The 23,136-nt window shown below is 41.1% G+C and overlaps 1 protein-coding gene across 4 annotated transcripts; it reads right to left on the bottom strand.

The window, feature by feature from the left end:
• Positions 1 to 667: 667 nt before the first annotated feature.
• Positions 668 to 21,245, bottom strand: tmem131 (transmembrane protein 131). Of its 4 annotated transcripts, none has more exons than XM_028403478.1 (41): positions 20,929 to 21,245; positions 18,978 to 19,039; positions 18,783 to 18,823; positions 16,678 to 16,746; positions 15,660 to 15,780; positions 14,475 to 14,591; positions 14,270 to 14,392; positions 14,098 to 14,178; positions 13,873 to 14,023; positions 13,733 to 13,789; positions 13,590 to 13,651; positions 13,400 to 13,508; positions 12,441 to 12,549; positions 12,209 to 12,362; positions 11,949 to 12,119; positions 11,675 to 11,785; positions 11,299 to 11,433; positions 10,469 to 10,573; positions 10,296 to 10,382; positions 10,017 to 10,169; positions 9,866 to 9,941; positions 9,029 to 9,143; positions 8,785 to 8,923; positions 8,571 to 8,680; positions 7,937 to 8,009; positions 7,645 to 7,796; positions 7,416 to 7,558; positions 6,256 to 6,442; positions 4,719 to 4,904; positions 4,480 to 4,635; positions 3,824 to 4,260; positions 3,557 to 3,741; positions 3,344 to 3,474; positions 3,145 to 3,263; positions 2,916 to 3,068; positions 2,680 to 2,833; positions 2,172 to 2,287; positions 2,018 to 2,099; positions 1,815 to 1,918; positions 1,583 to 1,734; positions 668 to 1,504 (listed from the first exon to the last, which is right to left on the bottom strand). In XM_028403478.1, exons 1-41 carry the CDS (start codon positions 21,098 to 21,100, stop codon positions 1,238 to 1,240), a joined length of 5,427 nt encoding a protein of 1,808 aa, XP_028259279.1. In that variant the 5' UTR covers positions 21,101 to 21,245; the 3' UTR covers positions 668 to 1,237. The 4 variants fall into 4 exon arrangements, with proteins under 4 accessions (XP_028259279.1, XP_028259280.1, XP_028259281.1 ...); XM_028403479.1 differs by having other exon boundaries at positions 2,680 to 2,830; XM_028403480.1 differs by having other exon boundaries at positions 2,916 to 3,065.
• Between the last annotated feature and the right edge of the window lie 1,891 nt (positions 21,246 to 23,136).

Raw genomic sequence — 23,136 nt, 5'->3', positions numbered from 1 at the left:
CCACAGCTGAAGGTGGTGCTTTTCATGAAGTACAGGCAGCTCTTTGGAAAGAGAACAAAGTCAACTTTGCTAAGAGGAGTGTGCGTAGAACCCTGTAGTGATATGACATAATAAACTGAGACAGTCCTGGAAGCTATGATGAGTCCTGAGGGCAGAGCTTTATGATCTGATTTATGCCAGATGATTTAAGAACAGTGACGTGGATGAACAAGGAAGTCTCTAATGTGTGATCACACATTGTATTTATGCAGAGGGAGTGTGTGCATCATTTACTGTAGACCCTATAGATTCTATAGATGCTCAAACTGCAATGAAAATTGTATTTTATTTTTTAAATGACCCCAAAACTCATACGCTAAAGAAATGCACAGGGAATGACACAAGCCAGCCAAAAGAGAGGAAGCAGTAACACAAGTCTCTGTGTAGGTCAGCAATCAAAATGATGCAAATGTGATCACTGACCATGGCATTCAAACCTGCTCTGAAAACATGGTCCAGCTTTGTTTAGACAGACGAACTTCAGCACAGAACACACAACAAAACCCAGTTAAAGATGGCTGCCTAGCAGTGACCAGACGTTTGGTTGCACTGAGACGTACCATGAATGGAGGAGACACCAACAACAACACAAAATAAAAATAAAATGACACAAAATATTTTGCTGAAATCCTTTATTTAAATTTGCTGACAAATAGAGGTGATGTACAATACAAACCTCAAACTTAAATATTCTTTGATCAGTCGACCAATTTATTCTCACACTGGGCTTTGATACTTGTAAGGCGGAGCCCACTTCTTAAAAAGGGGAACGCGAGCATTCTTAAACCTTTTGGGGCTGTTGGTGGAAAAATATTCAGATTAGAAAAGACCCTGCTGACAAATAAAAGCCAGGTGCCACCAACCTTTAGGATCAACCAATAAGAATCAAAACAAGACACATGACTTCAAAATAAGTCTATTCCAACATTAATACTGAACTTTAGAGATTCTGCGCCATGTACCAGCCTTTCTAAAACAGCAAACTGTCTGCAATGGCACCAGCATATACCATGCTATCAGCATTTTTTAATTTGGGGCACTTGTTAAAACAAATCCAAATAAAAGTTAGCATTTCTGTCCCCCATGAATAAAAAGCAGCAAAGAACTATATGCAGGGTTGGTGACCTACAGCACTGGGCTACCAGGTGCTCCAGATGACATTGCTTTCTGTTGGGATCCTCTCATTATAAAAAGTGCTTTAACTGCCATTGTCAGAGGAGCTTGGCCAGGGCTCAGAGCTGCGCCTGCTCAGGGTGGGGCGCCACATGTTCCATGGATTGTAGGTCCGGTTCATCTCAGTGGTAGCTGGTGGTGAAGGGGCAGGACTGTTGACCAAATCAGTCAGAGCTGTTGTGTTGGTTGCTGAAGGAAACGGGTGTAAGGTAGACTCTGCACTTGTTGACCATATGGAGCTGCCGAAGGGTGCGGTGGCAGACCATGGGTTTCGGGCGTTTCCCAGGAGTGACTAAAATAAAAAATATATAATAATATATATATAAAATATATGTGTGCGCTGCATGAATGTCACATTAGTTACTCTTACTGCAGTTGGGGCAGTCGGTGAGTTGGAGCTGTTGGGCCAGGGGGGCAGAGTATCACTGCTTGGTATGTCCCAGATGGAGGAAGGAACAGAGGGGACTTCGGCCCAACTTTGCTGAGGCTCAGACGACTTGGGAAGATTCATTCCACTGAAAACTAAAACCACCACACATAATTTAGTTTGAAGGCAGTGCGTGATACATTCAACATTCTTCTGTCTGTGTAACCAGTGTTACCTCCTGTCAGGTTGAATGAATTGTTGGGTCCAAAAGCAGAGAATGAGTTGGTAGAATGGTAGTTTGGGCTAATGGTTTGGTCAACTGGACTCCATAATCCGGAGCTTAAAGAGAGAATATTGAATATCAGAATGTCAGAATGAATATTCTCAACTACAACTCAGTGTTCAGCCCGGATGAAATGGTGGTCTTTCCCTCATTACCTGTCAGAGCTGTCACTTTCCACAGATGTCATGTGTGCCAGAACCTTGCCTTGGGGGTCGGTTTTTCCTGGACCAGAGCCACCTGATAAGAACATGAAATATTAGGTCCTCTCATAAGAACAGCAGTCACACTGGTTCATAGAGACATATTCACCTGGGCTTTTGTCATAACCAGCAGCTACAGCAGCAAAGGTGGGGTTCCCATTTTTACCCGGGAGTGGAGTGGCTGCAGACAATTTATTTCCTGGGGCCTTCTTCTGGTTTACATCACTGTGAAAAAAGAGAGATAATTACATAATTATATATAAATACATAATTTGTATTTGTGCAACCTCCACAAACTGTTTTGCACTGCACTGTAGATAGCAAGCAGATGTGCTACAAACCTGCTGACCATCAAGGACCACTAGAGAGTTTAAAGTCCTATGATTCTAGTTTTTAATTTCCTCCTGCTAGACATTGTTTAGCCACAGAACATGTTCATTAACGTGTTCTGACATTTTGGGAGGTCAGTTGTAAAGACTTAACACAGTTCTGTTTCGTTGACCTCTTTTAAAAACCAACTTGTCTTACTACTAAGAACAACTTGAAGTCTAAAATGTCAATGGAGGTCTAACATGCTATGTTTTAAATTAAGTTTCTTCATTTGAGCAAGTGTGTACCTGCAACTGTTGAGCACACTGCTGTAGGTGCCTCTGGACAGTAAGCTCGGGGAAGTTGGTGGAGGGGAGCAGGTTCCAGCAGTGACGGATCTCTTTAGGTAAGGGTCTGCGTTTATTGTCTGTTGTGAGATCAGCTGAAGACTATCTGCCTCTGCTTGTGAAGACAAAAGCAGCTCACATAAGAATCATCAGTGAGTGCTATGCACTGAAACACACACCAACAGATCAGTACTTACGGATGCTGTTTTTGGAAATCGGGACATCCCACTCCGGAGCAGCAAACTCCTTCTCACCTTCAGAGCTGCTGCTGTGGCCCAGCTCCGGCACTGAGCTGCTGGACAGCAGCTTGGCCAAAAGGGAGGGGCGCCCGTCCTCCAGCTTCCCATCTACTGCCAAAAAAAACACATGTCACAAACATGTCTGGTGCTGGAAACAAAGTGATGACATTTAAGTGAAGAAACTCACATCTCTGTTTCTGCATGGGCCTTGTCTTTGGGATGTTGTTGAGAGGGTGAAGAGCTTTGGACGTGAAGCTCTTACGTTGTTTGTTTTCCAGTGGTGTTACATATGGCAGCTCCAGGGAACTAAGAACAATACAGATTTGTTAAAAAAAAAAAAAAAAAAAAAAAAAAAAAAGCCGTGACTCGTAGTTCAAGAAACAAACCTGGACTTTTCTGCTTGGCCATCTTTCTTTGTGATTCCTTGTTTCTTGGTCTTGGGTTTGAGGAGAATATTGGAAGTGTCTTCCTTCACTTTTCCAGTGGCTACTGTCCTTCCTTTCTTTTTTACTGGCTCCTAGAAGGAGTGATGCATATTTTTAGTGGGCAGAATGGAGAGAAAATCTGAGGAGTGACAGAGGATTTGTTATTGTATGCACCTCTTTGATATTTGTCTCCACATCTGGATTAGAGGTCTCTGTAGTGGTGGAGGAGCTGTCGTCGTTGTCGGCCAGGTTATCTTTTAGCTCGTCTCCCTGAGTCTTCACAGTTGGTTTTTTCTCTTTGTCTTCCTTCTTTCTCTGGGCTTTTGTTTTACCGCGCAGCTTCCCTTTGGATTCTACGACTGCAAACAACATGAACACTCAATCACCCTATAACTCATAACGGAGCATTGTGAATGCTGTGTATTAAAACAGAAGTTGTACCTTTGCTTTGTATGGACTGAGAGCTTTGCTCCTGTAGAGCTTCGGCACTGACTGGCTCTGGACGGTCAAGGTCGTTATCCATGGCTCCTAACAAGTTGGCATATTCTGCGTCCTCGGTGCAGAGGCCTCTTTGAGGCAGGGATGACCCACCTAAACTTTGACCCTGAAGGTCCAGCTGTTTGGTGCTTCGAGCTTTCCGGTTTGTTAGCTGGCAGGCAGCAGGAAGGCCTTCTTGGCCTGATGAACTTCCTTTGGTAAACTGGGAGGAAGTAGCTTGCATAGATGGGCGGCTGAAGCCGATCCTGGACCTCTTATCTTGGGTGTCTGATTCTGATAAGGTGCGGCTGGTGGCCTGTCGGGCTCCAACCTGTGCTGTTCCATTGCTGGATGTGTATAATCCTCTGGAGGTCTGCGTTGAGTCACTGTAGTCATTCAACCTGAGAGTTGACAGAGTGTGTGCTCAGTTACATTGTAGATGCTGCACCTGCTCTCTGTGCACAAATGTCAAATGTGATTAAGAGTATGTCTTATTTATTTATTTACCCTTTTCCCATTAAAAAAACATCTAAAGCCATGTTTTGTCCAGTGCTTCAAATATTTCGTATATAGTTGTACGTGGCTTCAATAACCATGACACAAGTTCTTGTTACACTTACTTTGAATCACTGTGAATTTGCACCACATCCCTGAGATTGAAGGGTCTCCCAGTCTCTAAGGTGGAGTTGGATTCCCCGAACACGCGTCTCTTAAATGGCTCCCATATGCTCTGGGCCTCCAGGTAGGCGGTACCAATCACCAACAGAAACATAAAACTGCAAAGACAAAACAATTCTAAGTACACAATCAAAGCAACATGGAGTATGTCCTGGGTTTTAATTCTTGTGGTAGGACTTACCTCATAATAAGAGACACAATGACGTAGAGCTGTCGCTCCCAGCTGGGTCTGGGCAGGGTCTCTGCACAAGCAGCTAACATGTGGTAGGGCAAGGAGGCGTTCAGAACAAACACAAACTCCGAGCCCCCACATGTCACCAGCTTCAGCTCCCGGATGACTCGAGATGAAGTGAAGTCAGGTGTAAACCTGAAGGGGGAGGACATATAGTGAGGAGCCAGTGACTGGAATACCTGGGAGGTATCACAATCACAATCAGAATTCCTTTATTTAGCCCAGAGGGGAAATTCTTTGACTTGATTCCAGCCTTGAATGAGCTGTTTGGATGCATGATTCTAAAATGACAGGGTGTGGTTGGTTTCAAAGTCTTTTGTCTGGAATAATGAAGTCACACCACTCATCAGTGCCTCTGACATATAAAACCTCAGCAGGTGTCTGTCAGCATGTGAATATGTAAATATATCCTTTTTAAATACAGATTAAACATTACTAGGTTACGATTAATGTTCAGTACTTTTAGTATTACTGAACAGTATTGAGCTCTGCACTCCTTTGAGGTGTGTCAGTATAAGGGTGTTGCTACTGTACAGACTGACATGTCTAACTGGTCAAACCTCTTGAACCTCAAACCTCAACCACTATATATAATTATATAATAATAATTATTATATAATTATAATTATAATTTAAGTATCACTTAAATGAATGTGCTGTATATTTAACCTGTATGCTGAGAATACTTGTGCACAGAATTACTAATGCCTGCCTTACAATTTGGTTTTGAATGGAGATATCCAGATCCTAAATTTACTATGAAGAGTAATGTCAGCTCAGATGTTAAGTTAACCTTCAGGAAATATAGACAATTAGATGAAGGTATCCTCCTCTCCTATGCACACCCACAGATGAATCAGAGTCCCATTTTAGGAAGTGCGAGGCTCACAGATATAACTTTAGATTTCTCCTGTTATTTACCTGTAACTCAAATCTGACATGTGCCCTATAAAAAGGTTTGTGCACTAACAGGTGCATGTAATCCGTTCACATCACACCCATACAGTTCTAAAAAGAGCTCCGATGCAAAGTAAGTAAGAACACCTGTGCAGCATGTGCTTAAAAGGACGTTTTTGAACATTTAGACGTCTACAATGAATTTGAGTTACTAGAAAGAGTTACAAAGAACAGAACTGTGATTACTAGAATTTATCGAGCACAAAACTATGACGGAACTGCTGGCCTTAAAAGTAAAGCTTGACACACAACCTTTGTTTTATTTGCAGAAAGTGGTACTGGGATAAGTGCAAGTGTGTGTCTACTCATGTTAAAATGGGACTTGAACTTTAAGAGATGATTAAAAAAAATGAGACCTTGCGGCAGAAGCTACACAGAGAGCCAATTCTTCCTATACTAAAGGCTTACTCAGCAAGAGAGGTGAACAACAATTATTCATGAGTTTGTGGTTGAATAAGAACATACACCCGAATAAAAATTAGATTTGTGAAGAGAGACAAAAATCACAAATGGCAGTTTGTGCACTTACAGTATGATGAGGTCTTTTGAAGCATTTGGCTTGAGTGAAAACTCCTGACAGTTGAGAACTTTAAATCCATATCCTTCACAAGCTTGTCCATTGATTTCTGCTGATTTGATGGTGATTGGGAGCAAGCCTGTGTTCTCCACTCTAAAGGTTCTTTTGAGAGTGAAGTTTGGCTCTTTCACCTTTGTTTCTGTAGATAAAGAGACATTAAGAAATAAAAGTTAGTAAGAGAAACACAGAGACACACAGATATATGTGGCTTTAGCAGACTTATCTTGATGGGCAGGTTCTAGAATATTTACATTTCTGGAGTACATAATACATACTAATAAATAATAAATATAATTTACACACCCTCTATAAATAATGTAGTACATTCTGTGTTTTATTTCTCAAATGAAACTTTCTAATTTTGTTCTATACTTTTCTCTGAGAGAAATGTTTGACACTGTGGTATCTGTGGAAAGAGTGGTCCTGCTCATGCAGACAGAGCCCCTGTGAATGTTCCTTTTATACAGAATTGTGGCTTTGTGGACAATTATTTCTCTTTCTAATGCTATTTTAGTTCAATAAAAACTGCATTATGTCCTTCTACTTACATTGGGACTTGCCCAAGGGAGGGCACAGACAGCACTTACGCAAGAGAGAACTGTGAATGCTTTGTTACTGCAGGGAACTCCTGGCAAGTTCAAGCTGATGCATTGCAATTAAGCTCATAAAAACACTACAACACTAGACAACAAAGTCAGGCTGCCTACTTGTGCACAAGCAAATATTGGTGGGGAATGAATTGTCAATACATCAAAGGTGGAAGGAGCTCTAATATTCCACAGATATTGTTACTAGCTAATAAACAGAAATACACAAAATGCATGAACATGTGACCTTTTGGCTAATGTACATTTATATTGCCATAGAGAAATGTGAAAAAGTGGATGCAGCAATGTCAACACACAATAATGCAGAATGTTGTGCAGCAGGTGTTTATAGCACGGTAGCAGTTATTACTAAATGATCAATGCTTTGTTTCTTGTTTGTGCTTTAGATATTATTAACGATGCTCTGGCCAGGGTTAGGACTGATCAGCATAAATTGCACGTAGAGTTTATCTAGATATGAAGTGGAAACATGGCCCACTTTCACACTGAGCAGCACACACTCACTTTCTGTGCAGTCTTTTAGAAGGGCCTCAGTCATCTTGAACCGCAGCGAGCTGCCTTGTCCAGGAGGCTTCCCTGCAACTTTCAGGCTCTCTGTTGCACCTCGTCCATGAAGTATAATTGTGTCAATGACAGTCAGGTTATTCCTAAAAAGTTAGAGCACAACTTTAGAAGATGAGCACATGTTTATTACATTTTAAAAATGATTACAATTAATTAAAAACTGGGTTACCTGACTATGAGGAGGGAGGAGATGCTGTGGTTGCTGATGGGAGTGAACCTCACGTTGAATGACTTGACTTCTCCGGGCAGCAAGAGGAGGTTATACACAAAAGGTTTGGTGGAGCCCTCTACAAATCCTGTACTGCTCCTAATTAGAGAGGTCTGCCAAACAGAAAGCCTGTTAAGTGACAGCTTCCACATGTTGCCTCAAGCACAGACAAGAGGGCAGTAATAAGCATTGCAACAACTAGCTGATTTCTGTGAATTCCCATGAAGTCAGACTTTGCTTGTGGAGCACTCACTTGATTTCTGTGCACCTGGAACTCTAAGGTGTTTATATTAATGTTGATGTTGGACAAGTTTCCTAACGCCAACCTGTAAAAAAAAGGAGAAAATGAGTGTCAGAGGAGAATGAGGAATAACATGCAAAGCATATTTATTTATATAGCACATTTCATACACAAAGGTAGCTCAATGTGCTGCACAAAAATAAAAGCACCAGAAAATGATCAAAATAATACATTTATACAGAAAATTATTAAAAATAAGAACACAGAGGATAAAATACAATCAAATTAAAGGCATAAGATGATTAAATAAAAATGAAAGTGTACAGAATATAAAAGACACATATTGATTATAGTGAATCTTTTAGCAGAACGCATCTGAGAACAGCTTTAAGTCTGAACTTGAAATTGCCAACAGTAGGTGCATTTATGATCTTTTGTTGGTTGGTTCCAGAGCTGAACAGCATAGAATCTGAAAGCCGTTTCACCACATTTTGTTTTCACTTCACGTTTTACCAACAAGTTTTTCTCCTGTGACCTCAGAGGCCTAGGCTGTGTGTATTGCTGAAACATGTCAGATAGGTAATTGGGTCCTGTCCCATTTAGTGATTTTAACACACACACACGGAGCTCCTTCAGGGTTTCTTACCGATCAGACAGCTTCCCAGAAAACACAGATGGGTTGGGTAATAGTGCTAAGGGAAGAATTTGGACATAGACGGGGACGTCTGCAGGGTTCTGTAGAACCACCTCCTCATCCTGTGGAGAAACAGTTTTAAAGACACAACCTAAACAACAGCTGTACTCTCTCCTGCACATGCCTGTCTACATGTGCTAACACGAAGCATGTGGCTTCTACTTACAGAGGAGCTGTTTGTGTTGGTTAGACGGAACATGATTCGTTGTGATGAGTTAACAAGTGAAGGCCAGGTCAAATGTGCTGTTATTTTGGCCTGCACGTTTTTCTGGAGGTCTGTGTTGACTTCAAAGACAGCTTCGATCCTTCAGTAAGAAAAAAATACATACTTGTGATGTTCTGTAAATAGTCTAATAGATCCATACCTTTTAAGACTGTAGAAATGATCGCTGAATCACTGATATGCATACTTGTGTCCTGAGTGCTCCTTCAGGTCTTTCCATCGTCTGAGGAGTTTCTGGTAAAGATCTACATCAGCGTCCCAGATATCCTCCTGTAATGCTAGCCCATGAGGTTTGGACTCAGCTGAAGAAGAAAAACCTATATTAGCCATTTTTATTTGAATACATAGGTCCCATTCAGATGAGACTGACACAACTGGAGGAAGAGAAGGAGAATAAAATGAAGCAGCTTTCCTGAAGAAGGCCTATAAGCCATATAGCAATGTGAAAATACTGCACCTGATCATGACCAGTAATTGGCAAGTCAATAAGAGGTTGTGGTGGGATAGAGAAAATACTATATATAATATATACTATTACTTAAAATATAAATATATGTAGATGAATATATAGGTCCAGCAACAGAACAGCAGCACCTGTCTATCAACAGAATATTTGGTGAGCTTTTATAGGTCTCTATTATTTGATAGATATGGCTCGCTTCACGTTCAGATTGACCAATTAAAAAAACACATTCATCCTGAGAGGTACGGATGCTGCTCCTACAGGATGAAACTACAAGCTGCTAACAATCTTTAAAGGCTTAAAGTATCTGTTAGCAAATTAGTACTTTTCACTGTCGTCAGCCCTAAAACACACACTGCCGGTACTTCTTCACAGGAAGTTTGTCCAACCTACCACAAGCACATTGCTTGGAGTCTGCCCATAGGGAGTTGTGTAATTTGTATCTAAATGTTATTCTTGAGCGAATCCTCATACAGAAGGTAATCCCATAACTCCATATAGTTAGAAAAATCTAAACCCATCGTGGCATAAGTTATGTGACAAACACACACACAAACTTACATTTAAGCACAAACGGCAGGCCCACATAACAGTGATCACCACACTGCAAGCTGGCGTCAAAGTAAATATTTGCCACCTGAAAAACACAGAAATGAAAGTAAGTTTATGCCCGAGTGTCTCACTTTTTAAATTCCCTTAGAGGTTTTCCGACCTTAGATTTACGCCTGGGCTCCAGCTCATCTTTGTTGTTGCGGAGCCGTTTGTAATAAAACCTAATGTCTTCTGTCAGAGAGCGGATCTGCTGCAGCCTCACTTTCTGTGTAAAGGAACTCTGAATGCTGAAGCTTTGATGGACAACCTTTCCCTAAAGAAAAAAAACATACAAACATGTCTTTAAATAAAACACCACAGGAAGTATAGTTATCTCAACTTCTTCATGTTCCCCTTGCAGGGCAATGTGAAAGCTTAGCCATGGATTTAAATCACTTACTGGAAACGAAGGTGGCAAAATGATGTGTTTGGGAGAGCTGTTTAATGTGCCCACTGCGATGAGAGCTTTCACTGGAATGGTCAATATCTGAGGGTGGAAAACCAAGTCAAGGCATCATTAGATGTAATGCATGTCATGATTTCCTTTGAAATAGCTGCCTGAAAACCATGTACCTCATAATCTGTGGTAATGTGTATGGCTCCATCATATGTTCCCTCCAGTGCGTTGGCCACCAGTGTCACTCTGAATGCTGCATAATAGCCAGATGCTAATATAACCTGCAGAGGCAAAAATAAATACACAAATTATCCAATGAATGTGTCTTTAGTTGGGTAAAAACAAAGACGTTTATTGCATACATCAACAAATTTATGAACTTAGAATAACATTTTATCAGTAATCTGCATCGTTGAGACATTGATCCCTTTAGGTCATCATTGTCTTGATAAAATTAGTAACAATAAAACCAGACCATTTTACCATTAACAAGAACAGTTTAAGACAATCAATGGCACAACATTCACAACATTATTTATGATACAGTTCTTCAGGGTTGTTAAAGCTAGATTCCTGCTAACAGACATCAAGATGCCGTCTTCCTAATATTATCAAACTACAATGGTTGCTTTTAAAGAAGATGGAAAGATGGCCCAGTGTTGTGTAGAATCTGGAATCATCCGTTATAAGGGTGTCAAAACACTCGCATGTACAGATACATGGATAAGGACATTTCAGCTCTTCAGCTCCTCCATTAAAGAATGGATGCATCAGACTAAATAACTCAACGGCAAGAAAACATGGTAAAGGACGGAACATGGAATTGACACAAGAGAACTTGATATAATACTGTAAAGATCTAAAGTGCCAAAAGATTACACCTGTTAATGTGACCAGCACATAAAGCCTAACAAAGGTCCCACCCTCTGTCCCAATGAATGGGTGTGTGCCTTGCACAAGACTGCAATAGAAACAATACGTCGCTACAGTCGGATGTAGAACTTACTGTTCTGTGATGGGTAGCTGAAGTGTTCTGAAGCTCCCGCAGACAACTCAAGGCCACTGTTGTGTTTCCTTTCTCTGTCTTTAGCAACTCCATGGAAAGACTTTCTCCTGTAACTAACCAGGACTTAATCTCCAGCTAGAGAACAAAACAGACAACATTGTATCATTCTTGTTGGACTTGTAGTTTTTTTGTCCTTTGGCTGAACAATATCCAACTGTACTTCAAATCATTCACATTGTCAAGAACTACGTTGGAGATCTGTATATTGTCTGAGTGTGGCTTACACAAACATTTATATCATTGCAGACTGTGCCCAATTACTTATTAAAATCAAGTTAATTCCTGGAAAATGTTTCATTACGTCAGAGCTTCTCACCTCTATAGGGTTACTGTTCACCACCACAAATATGATGCTGCTGGTGTCGATTGCACTGCGGACACCAAAGTCTAGGAGGTTTTCCTTCAGACTGGGAGGCAGGACCAAGGGCTGTACCAGGCGGCAAAAAACACATTACACATGTGCACACTAACCCATGTTTACACATGTTTACACAACTCGAACAGATGTTTCTTTAACACTGAAAAATAAACAAGCAATGCATTTGTCTCTAGCACATGTTGTATAGTTACAACAAGTCAAGTTTGCGTACCTCCAAAAAGCCTGTGTAAGCCCTAACAGGCAGATGAAACTTTGATGCATTTGTGAGTAGCAGAATATTGCTGTCTATGTGAATGGATGGTCGGACTGGCCGGAAGAGGAGGGAGAAGATGTAACGTGACTCATGTGGAGGGATGAGGATAGGTGTGCTGAAGTTCTGCACCTGAAAACAGACGGAGAAAACGCAAATGTCATTTTCTTCTTGTGCCAAGCAGACTCTCCACGGGGTAACCCGATTCCGCTGACACTAACATTAAACATAGTTTTGGCCTCGTCAGGCAGGGACACATCGTGTATGCGGATTGCAAAGTTGAAGGCATTTGTGAGGAAGATGGCTCGTTCCACTGGGTCCACCGGGCTGTCCCTGATGTGGAACAATGTAGCAGTGTGGTCAAAACCCAGATAGCTGCCAAAAAAGAAATCCATGTCAAACTTCAAATATACCATCACAGGAACGTGCATGCATTTGGACAAAATAACTCACCCTTCTAAAACCTCTGCCTGGTATGGGATTTCCAGCTTGGAATAACTCTTCTCTTTTGCTTTAACAGTTATTTTACCAGAGATCTGATATGGTCTTCTTGCTTTTGAGGCTGCAACAAAAACACAAGATTGAAAGAGTGAATAAGTAAGCTGCAAAAAGATAAGGCCCTGCAAGGACAAGTTGTGCAACTGTGAAGCAAAATGTTTAAGAAATTTGAGGTTATGACCGAAGCCACTGACTAGCATGAGTGAGCGCCTCACTTTAGGAATGTCACCTGGGAGATCTCAACAGAAGCTCTGAAACACTACACCTGCCTACTGGGCTGGCATTAGTGACATCTATGTCTGTCAGGGTGGACCATGACCCTCCTCTTTAATATGATGACATAGTGTTAGTGGCCATTCAAACCAGCTCACCTCTTATTACGTTTCCATTGCAAGAAGGATGCTCATGCTCACTCATGCATATCAGAGAACCATGGTTGTGGTCATAACCTCAAGTTCTCTTTTATAGCACGTGTTTTGGGGCTCACTGTGGGTGAAATGCTGACTCCCAGCTTGCTAGAAATGCCTGTAAGAATGACACCTGTCCCTAGGGGGACCTCACATGCTCTGTGAAGACGCTACACAAAGGACTGAATGCGCCAGGGTTGGAGCTGTACCTTTTAAAACCTAGCAAAGGTGTTACAAATCTTATCTTTCCTGGAGAAAGGGCAAAAATAAGACAACATTGGTGAATCCCACATGTGTTTGGGTACGAACAAAGATAAGAGACAATGTAGAATAGGACCAAACGTAAGAAAAAAAATCCCAATTGTTTTGAGAAAGGTATGCCCACATGGGGCTTCCCACTGAAGCAAAGCAACTGGTCACCCTGTCAGAAAACAGAACTCTTGTCCAGATAGGTTTAAAGTGTGGACACAGCATATGTACGTGCCATTGTTCCTCAGGACAACTTACCATCAAAACTAATACTTGCAACTTTAGTATATCTGTTCTCTCCAGCTTTGAGTGTAACTGCTTTAAAGTCTATTGTGACGGCTTCATTGGATGGGGTTGTACGCACACTCTGAAAAGCCAAGCAAAAAATAATCAATTACATTGAGATGGGTATAAGTATTTGGATTTAAAACATGCTTAGGGTACGCACTGTGATAGGAACGTCTTTAGAGCCTGAATTTAAAAGGTGTAGATTCAGCATCTTTGGACGATCTGTAAAGAAAGGACAATGAAAGGCCAGTCAGGGGGTTACTTATGAAATACTTCAGAATGCAGCATTTTAATATGGCATACCTTGTGATCGCAGCGTACCAAAGTCAAGCATCTCTGTAGAGGAGTATATACCTGGGGCTGCAGACAATGAGTGAAATTCAAATGTTCAAATGTCCTGTTTGCGGTGATCTACAAAAAATACCAGTGGTTTAGTAGCAGACCTGATGTGACTTCCACCTCTACGGGGAGAATGATGAACTGGTCCTCATTGGGAGCATTGGTTTTGATTCTGATGAAAGCTGTGTGGTTGTCTACATCCCTGGATGAGAAGCTGGCTCTCATCACCCCCTTTGTCTCGAACGGAGGAATCTCCTGATGAGGCAGTGTCAGTTTTGATGACTAAAATGAGACTTGATACAAACACCTGGAGCAAACAAAGTACCTACCCATAATTTTCCAGTGCCTCCTTGTTGGCCTGTGGGAAGCTCTAGATGTAGATCCCCACCACTAGAGTACATCTCAACCACCTGGATTGAAGACAGAACAGGAAAAAAAAAACAAAACAAATCAATCACCAACAAACATGCACAAATATAAAAGTCAATTCATTATATTTACCTGCAAAGGCTCACTATAGGGGTTGTGAATGTTTATTAGAGGTGAGAAGCTGCTGTTTACTGGAACTCTTGCCCCAATGAAGGGCCTCAATCTGTAAGGGTTTGGGATGCCGACCCCGAAAACCTTCAAGGCAGAGATGGAAAAGGAACATTAGTCCTCTTTCCCTTTGCTTACACACAGACAGTGTTGTTTATTTGGTCTTTACCTGGTATGTAAACACTCCATGATGTGATGTATTAATAAATAAAGTGTTTTCTACATTCCCAACTACTCGAGCCAAAAACACGACATCAAATGATGTGTTCCCTCCTGGTGGAATAATCTGTTAAAAATGGCAGATAATAAAACCCATTAGCAGAAGCACAACAAAAAAGAGAGGACCCACAAAGAGATGGGCTAATAACCTCAAAGATCGTAATGCTCACTTCCACAACACCTGACCTTTGAGGTCAGGACATTACAGCTACATGCTAACTTTGGCATTTTGGTGGTGACTGCCACCAAATCCACAGAACTGGGAATTGTTCTGTGGATTTTTGGCTCCTCCTGCCACATTTACAGTAAAATAAGCAATCCACACAAGAGCATTTATACACGGAGAATGTACCGTTTATGTGTATAGGCTAGGACGACATGCATTAAAAAGACAGCACAGACTAACACAGATCTTCTGTAAGTGCTGTAGCAAAACCTTCAGAGAGTCTTGACAAGCAGGGAGATTTAATAAAATAACAGCTCATTTCATTTTTAAAATCTCCCTAAGCTCACCAAATAAAGGATTGGTGGAAATGTTAATTACCGGTAGGTAGGCTCTGTCAGAAGGAAATAAGTGAACAACCTTCAATATCAAGATATTTACTTTACTGTATCCTATGCAAAAAAATAACAGTTTTATGTTTTTATTTACCAAATATCACCATCACCGTCTTCTATACCAGGTTTACCTCATTACATTTTTGTTTATGCTCCCTACTATTGTGTGGTTATGCTTTTTAGAAAGTCTCTTTACTCTCTTCTACTCATCTATGCACTGATTCTAAACAGCTGGAAATAAGCCCCCAGATGTTCCATATGTTGTGTCAGTGCTGTTAAGTTGTTTACTGATGATGCCTGAAAAAGCAAAAACAACAAATAGAAAATGTCATCTGGGAGACAAGAACAGTATGACTTGTACTGAAGCTGCCACACTGATTTATTAACCAGTTAAATTGCCTCATGAAGCATAAAGTTCAAATAACATAGTGAGATCAACACAAAGCCACGTGACTGAACACTGAGGGAACTGTTCTCTTCTTTAATGGCGGGATGATTGAATTTTGAAGTACTAGATTTGTCATGACAAAAATTAAATCTGTGTCTCCGAAATTATTTTAAAATGAAAAGTACTTACCCTATTCTGGAAAAAGGACGCATGAAAATGTGCTGTTGTTGCTGATATTGATATCAAACTAATTTCCTCTGAACTAGGATTATGTAAATAAACTTTTTCCATTTTTGGCATTCCCACCGGCCTGCAAAGGAAGCAGAGAAGGCTTTTCAGACCAGTTGAGTAGACAGAGGAAAAGTGACTTGAAAGTATCAACAACTTTGGGCAGAAAGTTACTAGAAAAACTGACAGCAAGAGCGATTTTCCCGTTTAGCCAGCCATGAAAGTTATAGAGAGTCTAAAATCACATAACCATTCTGTGGAGACAATATTAAGTCATATCTCCACATATCCAAAGCACTCCATAAAGTGTTTTGATTCCTACCTCCCAGGCAGACTGTGGTTACTTTTATTACAGTATGGTATGGAAATGAACTCAGACGAAAAAAAGTTTGAAAAAACTGAATAATTTTATAGAAAAAAAAAGAAAATCTACACCTTTGGCTACTGTATATTTCAAGACCACAATAAATTCATGTGATATTTTTTTAGATGGAGTATAAGAATTTCAGATTGTTTCATTTTCAATGGAAATGGTCCAGTGGGAGGACAGGCTGAGGCAGCTGGGTGTTATGGCGTGACCTCACTCCTCTGAGGGCTAATGGGCGCCCTGGTCACACTGCATGGGTGTGCACACACAGTCAGTATGGAATGCAATCTAATAAGCCCAGTCAAGGTAAAGCTAGGTGCTGGCTATCCTGCTAAAGAATATGTTGTTTTGTTAAGAGCATTCCACAGATAGCTACAATGCTTCCTTAGCAATCCATTTATTGTTGACAGGCTGAGGTCTGTCCCCTTTACAGGAAGTTTCACTTGACAAGTTATAGAGAGGTATATATTACATGTTTACTCAGCATCTGTAAACTGCATTTAGGATAAAGGGTTTTTTTACAACTAAGAAAAAAACAACTCTCAAACAATGTCAGAACAAAAGCCTAGATCACACAAAACACAAAGGTGATTTCAAGAGTAAGATACTCACTGTTCATGAAAGTCCAACATTGGAGGTTCAAACCGTATAGGTCGACAGTTCCCACGGTGCGGGGATGTGCTGTAGAAGACAGGAAGCTGTGACAGCAGCAAACACAAGCTAGCACAAATAGCACCCATGTCGTGCATGTTTTAAACAACCGAGAGACTAAAGACTAAACAAGCACAGGCACACCACAATCTGTGTCAGGCATTTGTCTGCAATAGGAGCACTCTAATCTGTAGCACTCTATTTCCATATGTAAAGTCTCCATGAAAATCCTTTGACACAAAAAGGGCAAGAAAGTAGAAAAGTATGTGTGTCAGCCTTGGTGTGTGGCGTGTCTCTTACACAGCCAACAAGTTTTGAGCACTGGTTGCACAGCGCCTAGTCAAATAACTTACCAAACCTGTTTAACAACAGGTGTATCTTAACAATAGACAAGGCCCACCCCACACAGAGTCAACTCTTCTTTTGCACAGGTAATACACAACAGAAGTGTGTAATGAGAGCCTTCATGTAAACTCCACACAAAGAGAAGTTCATGTCATGACACATGAAAACGACATGCGATGAGAGCTGTGAGGAAATTACAAGCTGAAAATGTTTTATCATTATATGTACCGGTCTTGATACAAACACCATTCATTAATACACTACTCAAATGTAATTACTTTAACACCCTCCTGGAGTCAGACAACTTACAGGAGATCCATTTCACCCATTTACTACCAAGGCTGCATGTTCAGAAGCAGACAATAGTCATGGCAGTGCACTCCAACAGCTAGGCTCACTAGAGATGGGTGAATTTCCACCCCTGAGGCACAGTGATCCATCGTGTTACTTTGGGATAATCTGTCATCTGCAGCCTGTCCTCACTTCCCCCATTAATGTAACAACTACTGACAAAATTCTTCTGGGATTAGGGATTCAAATGGATCCTGGCTGTGAATTCTGCACCACCTTTCGCTTAGTGCTTCAGAGCTAATGTGTTGAATGTGTGAAATTGGAGTAGCCTGAAGAGGTCATGAGGATGGTTGTGTCTCTTGGCCTCAGATGTGTATAAATCCAGTGTCAGGCTAACCTTAAGATGACAAGTGCATATAAAAGAAATGTACAGACTTTGAAGAGCTCTTCAAAGTTCTTTTTCCTGTGGAAGGGATGATGACTTTAGATATAACAAATAAGAATTCCCTACACACTCAGTGTGATCAAAAAGGAGAAGTTAGATAATAATAAAACAGCAAAATACCTCCCCCCTCACAGAACTCTGCTGAGGGAGTGGCCATGCTATGTCCCTGAAAGATATCCTTTTTATGGATTAGAACACAGTGTACAAACAGCACAGGCTGACTGTATGCTGCAATCAGATAAAAACCACATGCGAAAGGTATAGACCAAAACATGATGTGTCAAGTCAACTTTTACATGCTTCCTGCCGCAGACAGTGTTTATTTGTTTAACAAGTTCTGTCTGTTGAACATTCCAGTTACACAAACTGCAAAAGCTTGTGCAGTGTTAAAGCATTCACTTTTAAACTACTGCGTTAGTCTGTGACTGATGCTAGAAAGCAAACTACAACTTCCCCAAGAACCTTCAGTCAGTTATGCTAGTGTCTACATTCACTTGGGCAATCCTGTCTTTTTCTTTGTGCGGGTTTTCACAATCAAGCCGACACCTGTGGTCTGCTATGTTAAATTTGACTCATTCTAGAAGCTGCAGTAATAGAGGGGCCACAGTGGCCATAACGCATGGGCAGCTGTGAACGTGTTAATACAACCGCTCGTTGGTTTGCCTTGAGGCCCCTGGCAGCTTCTGATTATAAAGGTGAAACTTTTATTATATCTGTTTCTTTCCTGACACTTTACAGGTGCAACAGAAACTAAGTGAGTCTTGAAAAAAGCTGTTTGTATTTGCTTCTTCGTATGACTGCAGAAGCTAACAACGCATTTGTTGCTGTAACGTTTCAGTAGCATATTTGCTTTTTTCATCAACGTGTGCTGCATAAAACCACTGATTCAAGTCAGTTCTTGCTCTTCAGGCTAAACTACTATCTTAAAAACAGCAACATTTGTAATCTGAGTTTTTACTATATAGCAGAAGAAATATTTTCATACCTTTGTTGATGATATAAACTAAAATTGATGTCAGAGTCCGCCTGCAAAAAAACAACAAATAAAAAAATAAGTGGATATTACATTCAAAGGCACTTTAGGCTACACTATTAACTGGTAATGGTGGGAATTTCAGTCTTCATATGGCGTAATGACACACTTTTTATGGTGACAACAGAGAAAACGTAAGGCCCTTACCTGTAAAAGGCTTCCCTCACCAAAATGCAGAACCTCTAGAATTGTGTCTGACTGAATGAATGCTACAAAAGAAACAAGAGGAAGATCTTATAAGTATCTATATTACCATCATATAAATAACCAGCTTTCAAAAGATGCAAGGAGATGTATCAGATAAAAAAATCTATATATGATGACAACTTCTGCCTCCATCGTTGCAGTACTTTGCATGGCAAATCACCTTTCACTACCAGTGAAAATGCAGAGATGATTCCAAATGCTACACTTTGATCATTCAAGGTGGGCAGCAGTAGTTAACTCTACATTAACCCATGATTAATATTTACTTTCTTGTACTGTAGAGCAGAAGAGAGACAAGGGAAGTGTTCAGGGTTTTTCAGGAAGTTATAAGGTGTCAGGTTGTAAAAAGGGTTGCAAATCCTTAGCATCAACTGCCACATGACTCACTCTAGCCTAAAATTAAACTGAAATTCACCAGATACAATTGAAAGCCTACAGCTTGTGCACCAAGATTGAACTTTCACACTGCATCTTCTGCAGGGATACCTCTTGTGTGCTGTAAAACATGATTTAGATTTCCTGAATTCCTCCTCAGGGATCAATAAAGTATCCATCTAAATGACTGAGCAGCTTCAGGTAATCTAAGCAAAACAATTCACATTCTTGTCTTCGCCTAGTGACACTGACATTGTGCAACAGCTAACATCTTCCCTCTCATGTCAAGCATCTGGTCAGAGGTGTCAGGGTTTATAAGGGATCATTTCCTACTGTGTTTAAGTATGCCTAAACAGGGCTAAACTTATATACTGAAGGTTATAGTGGTGTGTGGTTGGAAAACATACAATAAACATAAAACAAACTTCCTTAAATTTACATCCCCACTACTCACAACAAAGATAACACAAGTCAACATTTACAGTAGCTCTTTTGGTCAAATAAGTTTCTGTGATTCCTAATCACTAGTCTAAAAACTTCTATCCCTGATATCACATGTTAGACCTGTGTAAACCTACACAGATATTTAAATATTGTAGCCCAGTCTGCACCGATTAAGCACGGCTTGTTGACATGGGGCATGACAAACTGATTCCCCACTATCTGCAGACCAACCTGTGCAATGCTTTACATTGCAGCTTTCAGTTAGATCCACGTTTGGCTTGTGTTGCAAGAACTCAGAACCAGTGGTCACAATTCACAAGTCACGTTTCCAAGCTGAGTTTATCTTGTTGGTGGATGACAGCTGCCCCCTTGTCACTGTGACCTGACAGCGGGGCATTTGGCCCGTCAACTGAGAGGTGCCAAGCTGAAGACGACCAAGGGTCAAAATCTGAACGCTCAGCCACGTTTACAAACAGCCCTCTGCAGACTGAGTCAAACATTTCCTCCATGGAGCCCAGTATGAGGAAGTTATGTTCGGTGGTTGGCCTTCAATAGAGAAACAATGTTCCCATTAACGTTGCCAATGTGACACCTCTTCATTCCAGTGCATTAAGATCATACAGTGGCTGATGGAAGCTAACATAATACTAGCCACAACAACATGCTAACACTACGTTTCTACCTTGTGCTGCCTTACGTGTTTGAGAGGAAAGTAAGTTAGGCTTTGCTAACTTAGCCATATATGGGAGGGATGACAACATAACAACAAGCTATACACGAAGCTAACTGTAGCGTTTAATGCTACATACTAAGCTAACTCAGGGACTTCTTTCATTATGAGCTTGGTTTTTCAATTCAAATGTGGTTTAGCTCCTGTTCTTAACAGGCGCTTGTTCTAGTCAAAGAGACGATTATAATGCAGCAGTGTTAGAGAATATATCTTAGCAGGGTAGCTGGCTAGCGCTGACAAAGTTGGCCCATGAAGGTAACGTTTACCTCAAGCCACACTTCGCAGAAATGTCTACGGAAGTTAGCGCTAGCTAATGCGGACGTAGCCAGCTAAGTTACAAACCTTGTTTATTTGCCCGCGCCGTGTGAATAAAAGCAATAAATAACATCTTCAATAATCCGATACATGGCGTTCTTGTTCTCGTGTGTGAGCGGCGACAGCTCCGGGCTCTTTCTTCGCCGGCCATGCTGCAGACCTCTCTGTTAGGATAACAACCGAGCGAGTGTGCGGACATGCCCGTGTAAACCTCTGCTGACTCTGTCAATCATAGCCGTGAAGAAAAAACTCCAACTCAACTGAGCAGCAGCAGCTAACTACTGAGCAGGACGTCGGCCTGTCTTCTGTCTCCTCTTCCTGTTCCGCTCGCGGTGACGCGTCACCGGTTGCCACACGCAGCGGTCTGCTGCGGAGCGAACAGCTGGGTGCACAGCCCCGTTCATCCCTTTTTAGGATTTGCAGGCTGTGAACAGGAGCATTAAACTACTAATGGTAAATGTTTAAATGAGATGAATCCAGATGATTGCTGACAACTAATGTTTGCACACATAATAGGAGGAAACCTAAGATAAGAGAAGCCTCAGAGTATGATGAGTATGATAAGACCGTCCCCTTTGCATGGTACTGGAGGTTGCTGTTGACACCCTGTGTACTGTTTGTCTGTGCAGTTCACTGTTGAGCCTAAAAAACTTCCTACTAATGTCTTCAAAACTTCAATTTGGGTTCAAGGACCATATCCCTAAATAGCACTGCTGAGAACAGCACTAATAAACATGATTATTTGTTTGATACGGGTGACAAAGGTTGGCTTCTCTCCTGGCTGCTGTACCTCCTCCCATCCTCCCATTATCAGTACAACAGTCCATGTGTTCCATGTGCCTCTCAGCTGTTACAGCCCCATTGCACATGGTTACATGGTTAGAGATAAATTTAGCCGGTGTTGTATACAAACTGTGTGGCTTTGCTTAGTTTACATGTCAGCAGGGCTTTCTAATTTGGGTGTTTTTTCTCTGGGCGATGCAAACTGGGTGTGCCCATAAAACACTGTCAACTGCACATGACAGACAATCGTTTCAAGATCTGACCCAAGGGTCAGGGGTACTCATGATTTATTTACAGTCCAAATCAAGTAAGACTGAAAGTAAAATCTATTTGTGATGCTGTCTACAAGACAGCAAGAGCTATCTCTCTCTCTAATGGTTGGCTGTAGCATAGTTTCATGTACTATTCATTTTTTTCATTTAGCAAAACACAGGCCGGCAAACCGTCTGTAGTATGTTCAGTGGGACCATGATCATGGCCTGTTCTGCTTGGTACTGGCCAGTCCTTACACACAGTATAGTACTGTCTATTCATGCCACACTTCTTTCGTTAAAAATAAATAAGCAATAAAAAATATCTATGGCAATTGTGCTAGAGAAATTTATCAGTAGGAAATCAGTGTAACGTCCAAGTTTACCATTTAGTAGCATACTGGGATTTTAATGTGTGGCACAATGTTTGGACATGAACTTCAACATTTGCCATTGAATTATCTTTCACCAAACTAGGCGATTACTCTAGCTAAGTTAGTTAGTAAACTATTTTCTGTTTTCTTAGGAGGTCCTGGGGTTAGCAAGAGTCTATTAGCACAGCTTTCCCCGTGGGCTCTGGGGCCCTGGCTGTGCACGTGTAAGTGCTGAGAGTGTTGAAGCAATGAGCCAGAGAACAGGAGGTCTTTGCCTGCAGGGCAGAAACCCAGAGAGAATCAGTCAAAGCTGCCCTTTATGAACTTTTACGCAAACATGTGAAGATTATTTTACAGCATAGAGGGATGTTCACTTTGCTTCTGTGAAGCATGTCTGGGGGCAGGATGTGTTCATTTCAAAGCTGCTGCAGGAGCTATTTTTTATGTTGGGCTATTGTTTATTCGAATAATTTGTTTATTTTTGGGTTAGTTTTTTATTATTCAGCATGTTTATTTAATGTAAATTTGTTATTGATTAGTTTACTTTATTTAATTTATTGCTGCAGTTTAGCATCACCAGGGGGCACCACGGTTAAGCAGGTAGACCAAGGTAGACCAGAGTGCACCTGGGTGGGCTAATGGTTTTTACCAGTGCAGGAGAGACAGCAGGGACAAAGTTTGTCTGTTTGTTTGCCTGAGCATGCACAAAATAAACCCGCCACCAAAATTATTTTTAAGAATGAACACTGAGTTTTTTCTGCCTGTGTAAACAATACCCATGGTGCATATAAGTGATTGTTTGATTTCAGTTATTTTTTGACCACAGC

This window comes from Parambassis ranga, chromosome 4 (genome assembly GCF_900634625.1).
Source record: "Parambassis ranga chromosome 4, fParRan2.1, whole genome shotgun sequence".
In the NCBI taxonomy this organism is placed as follows: Eukaryota; Metazoa; Chordata; class Actinopteri; family Ambassidae; genus Parambassis; species Parambassis ranga.
This window is presented reverse-complemented; position numbering and strand designations above follow the sequence as displayed.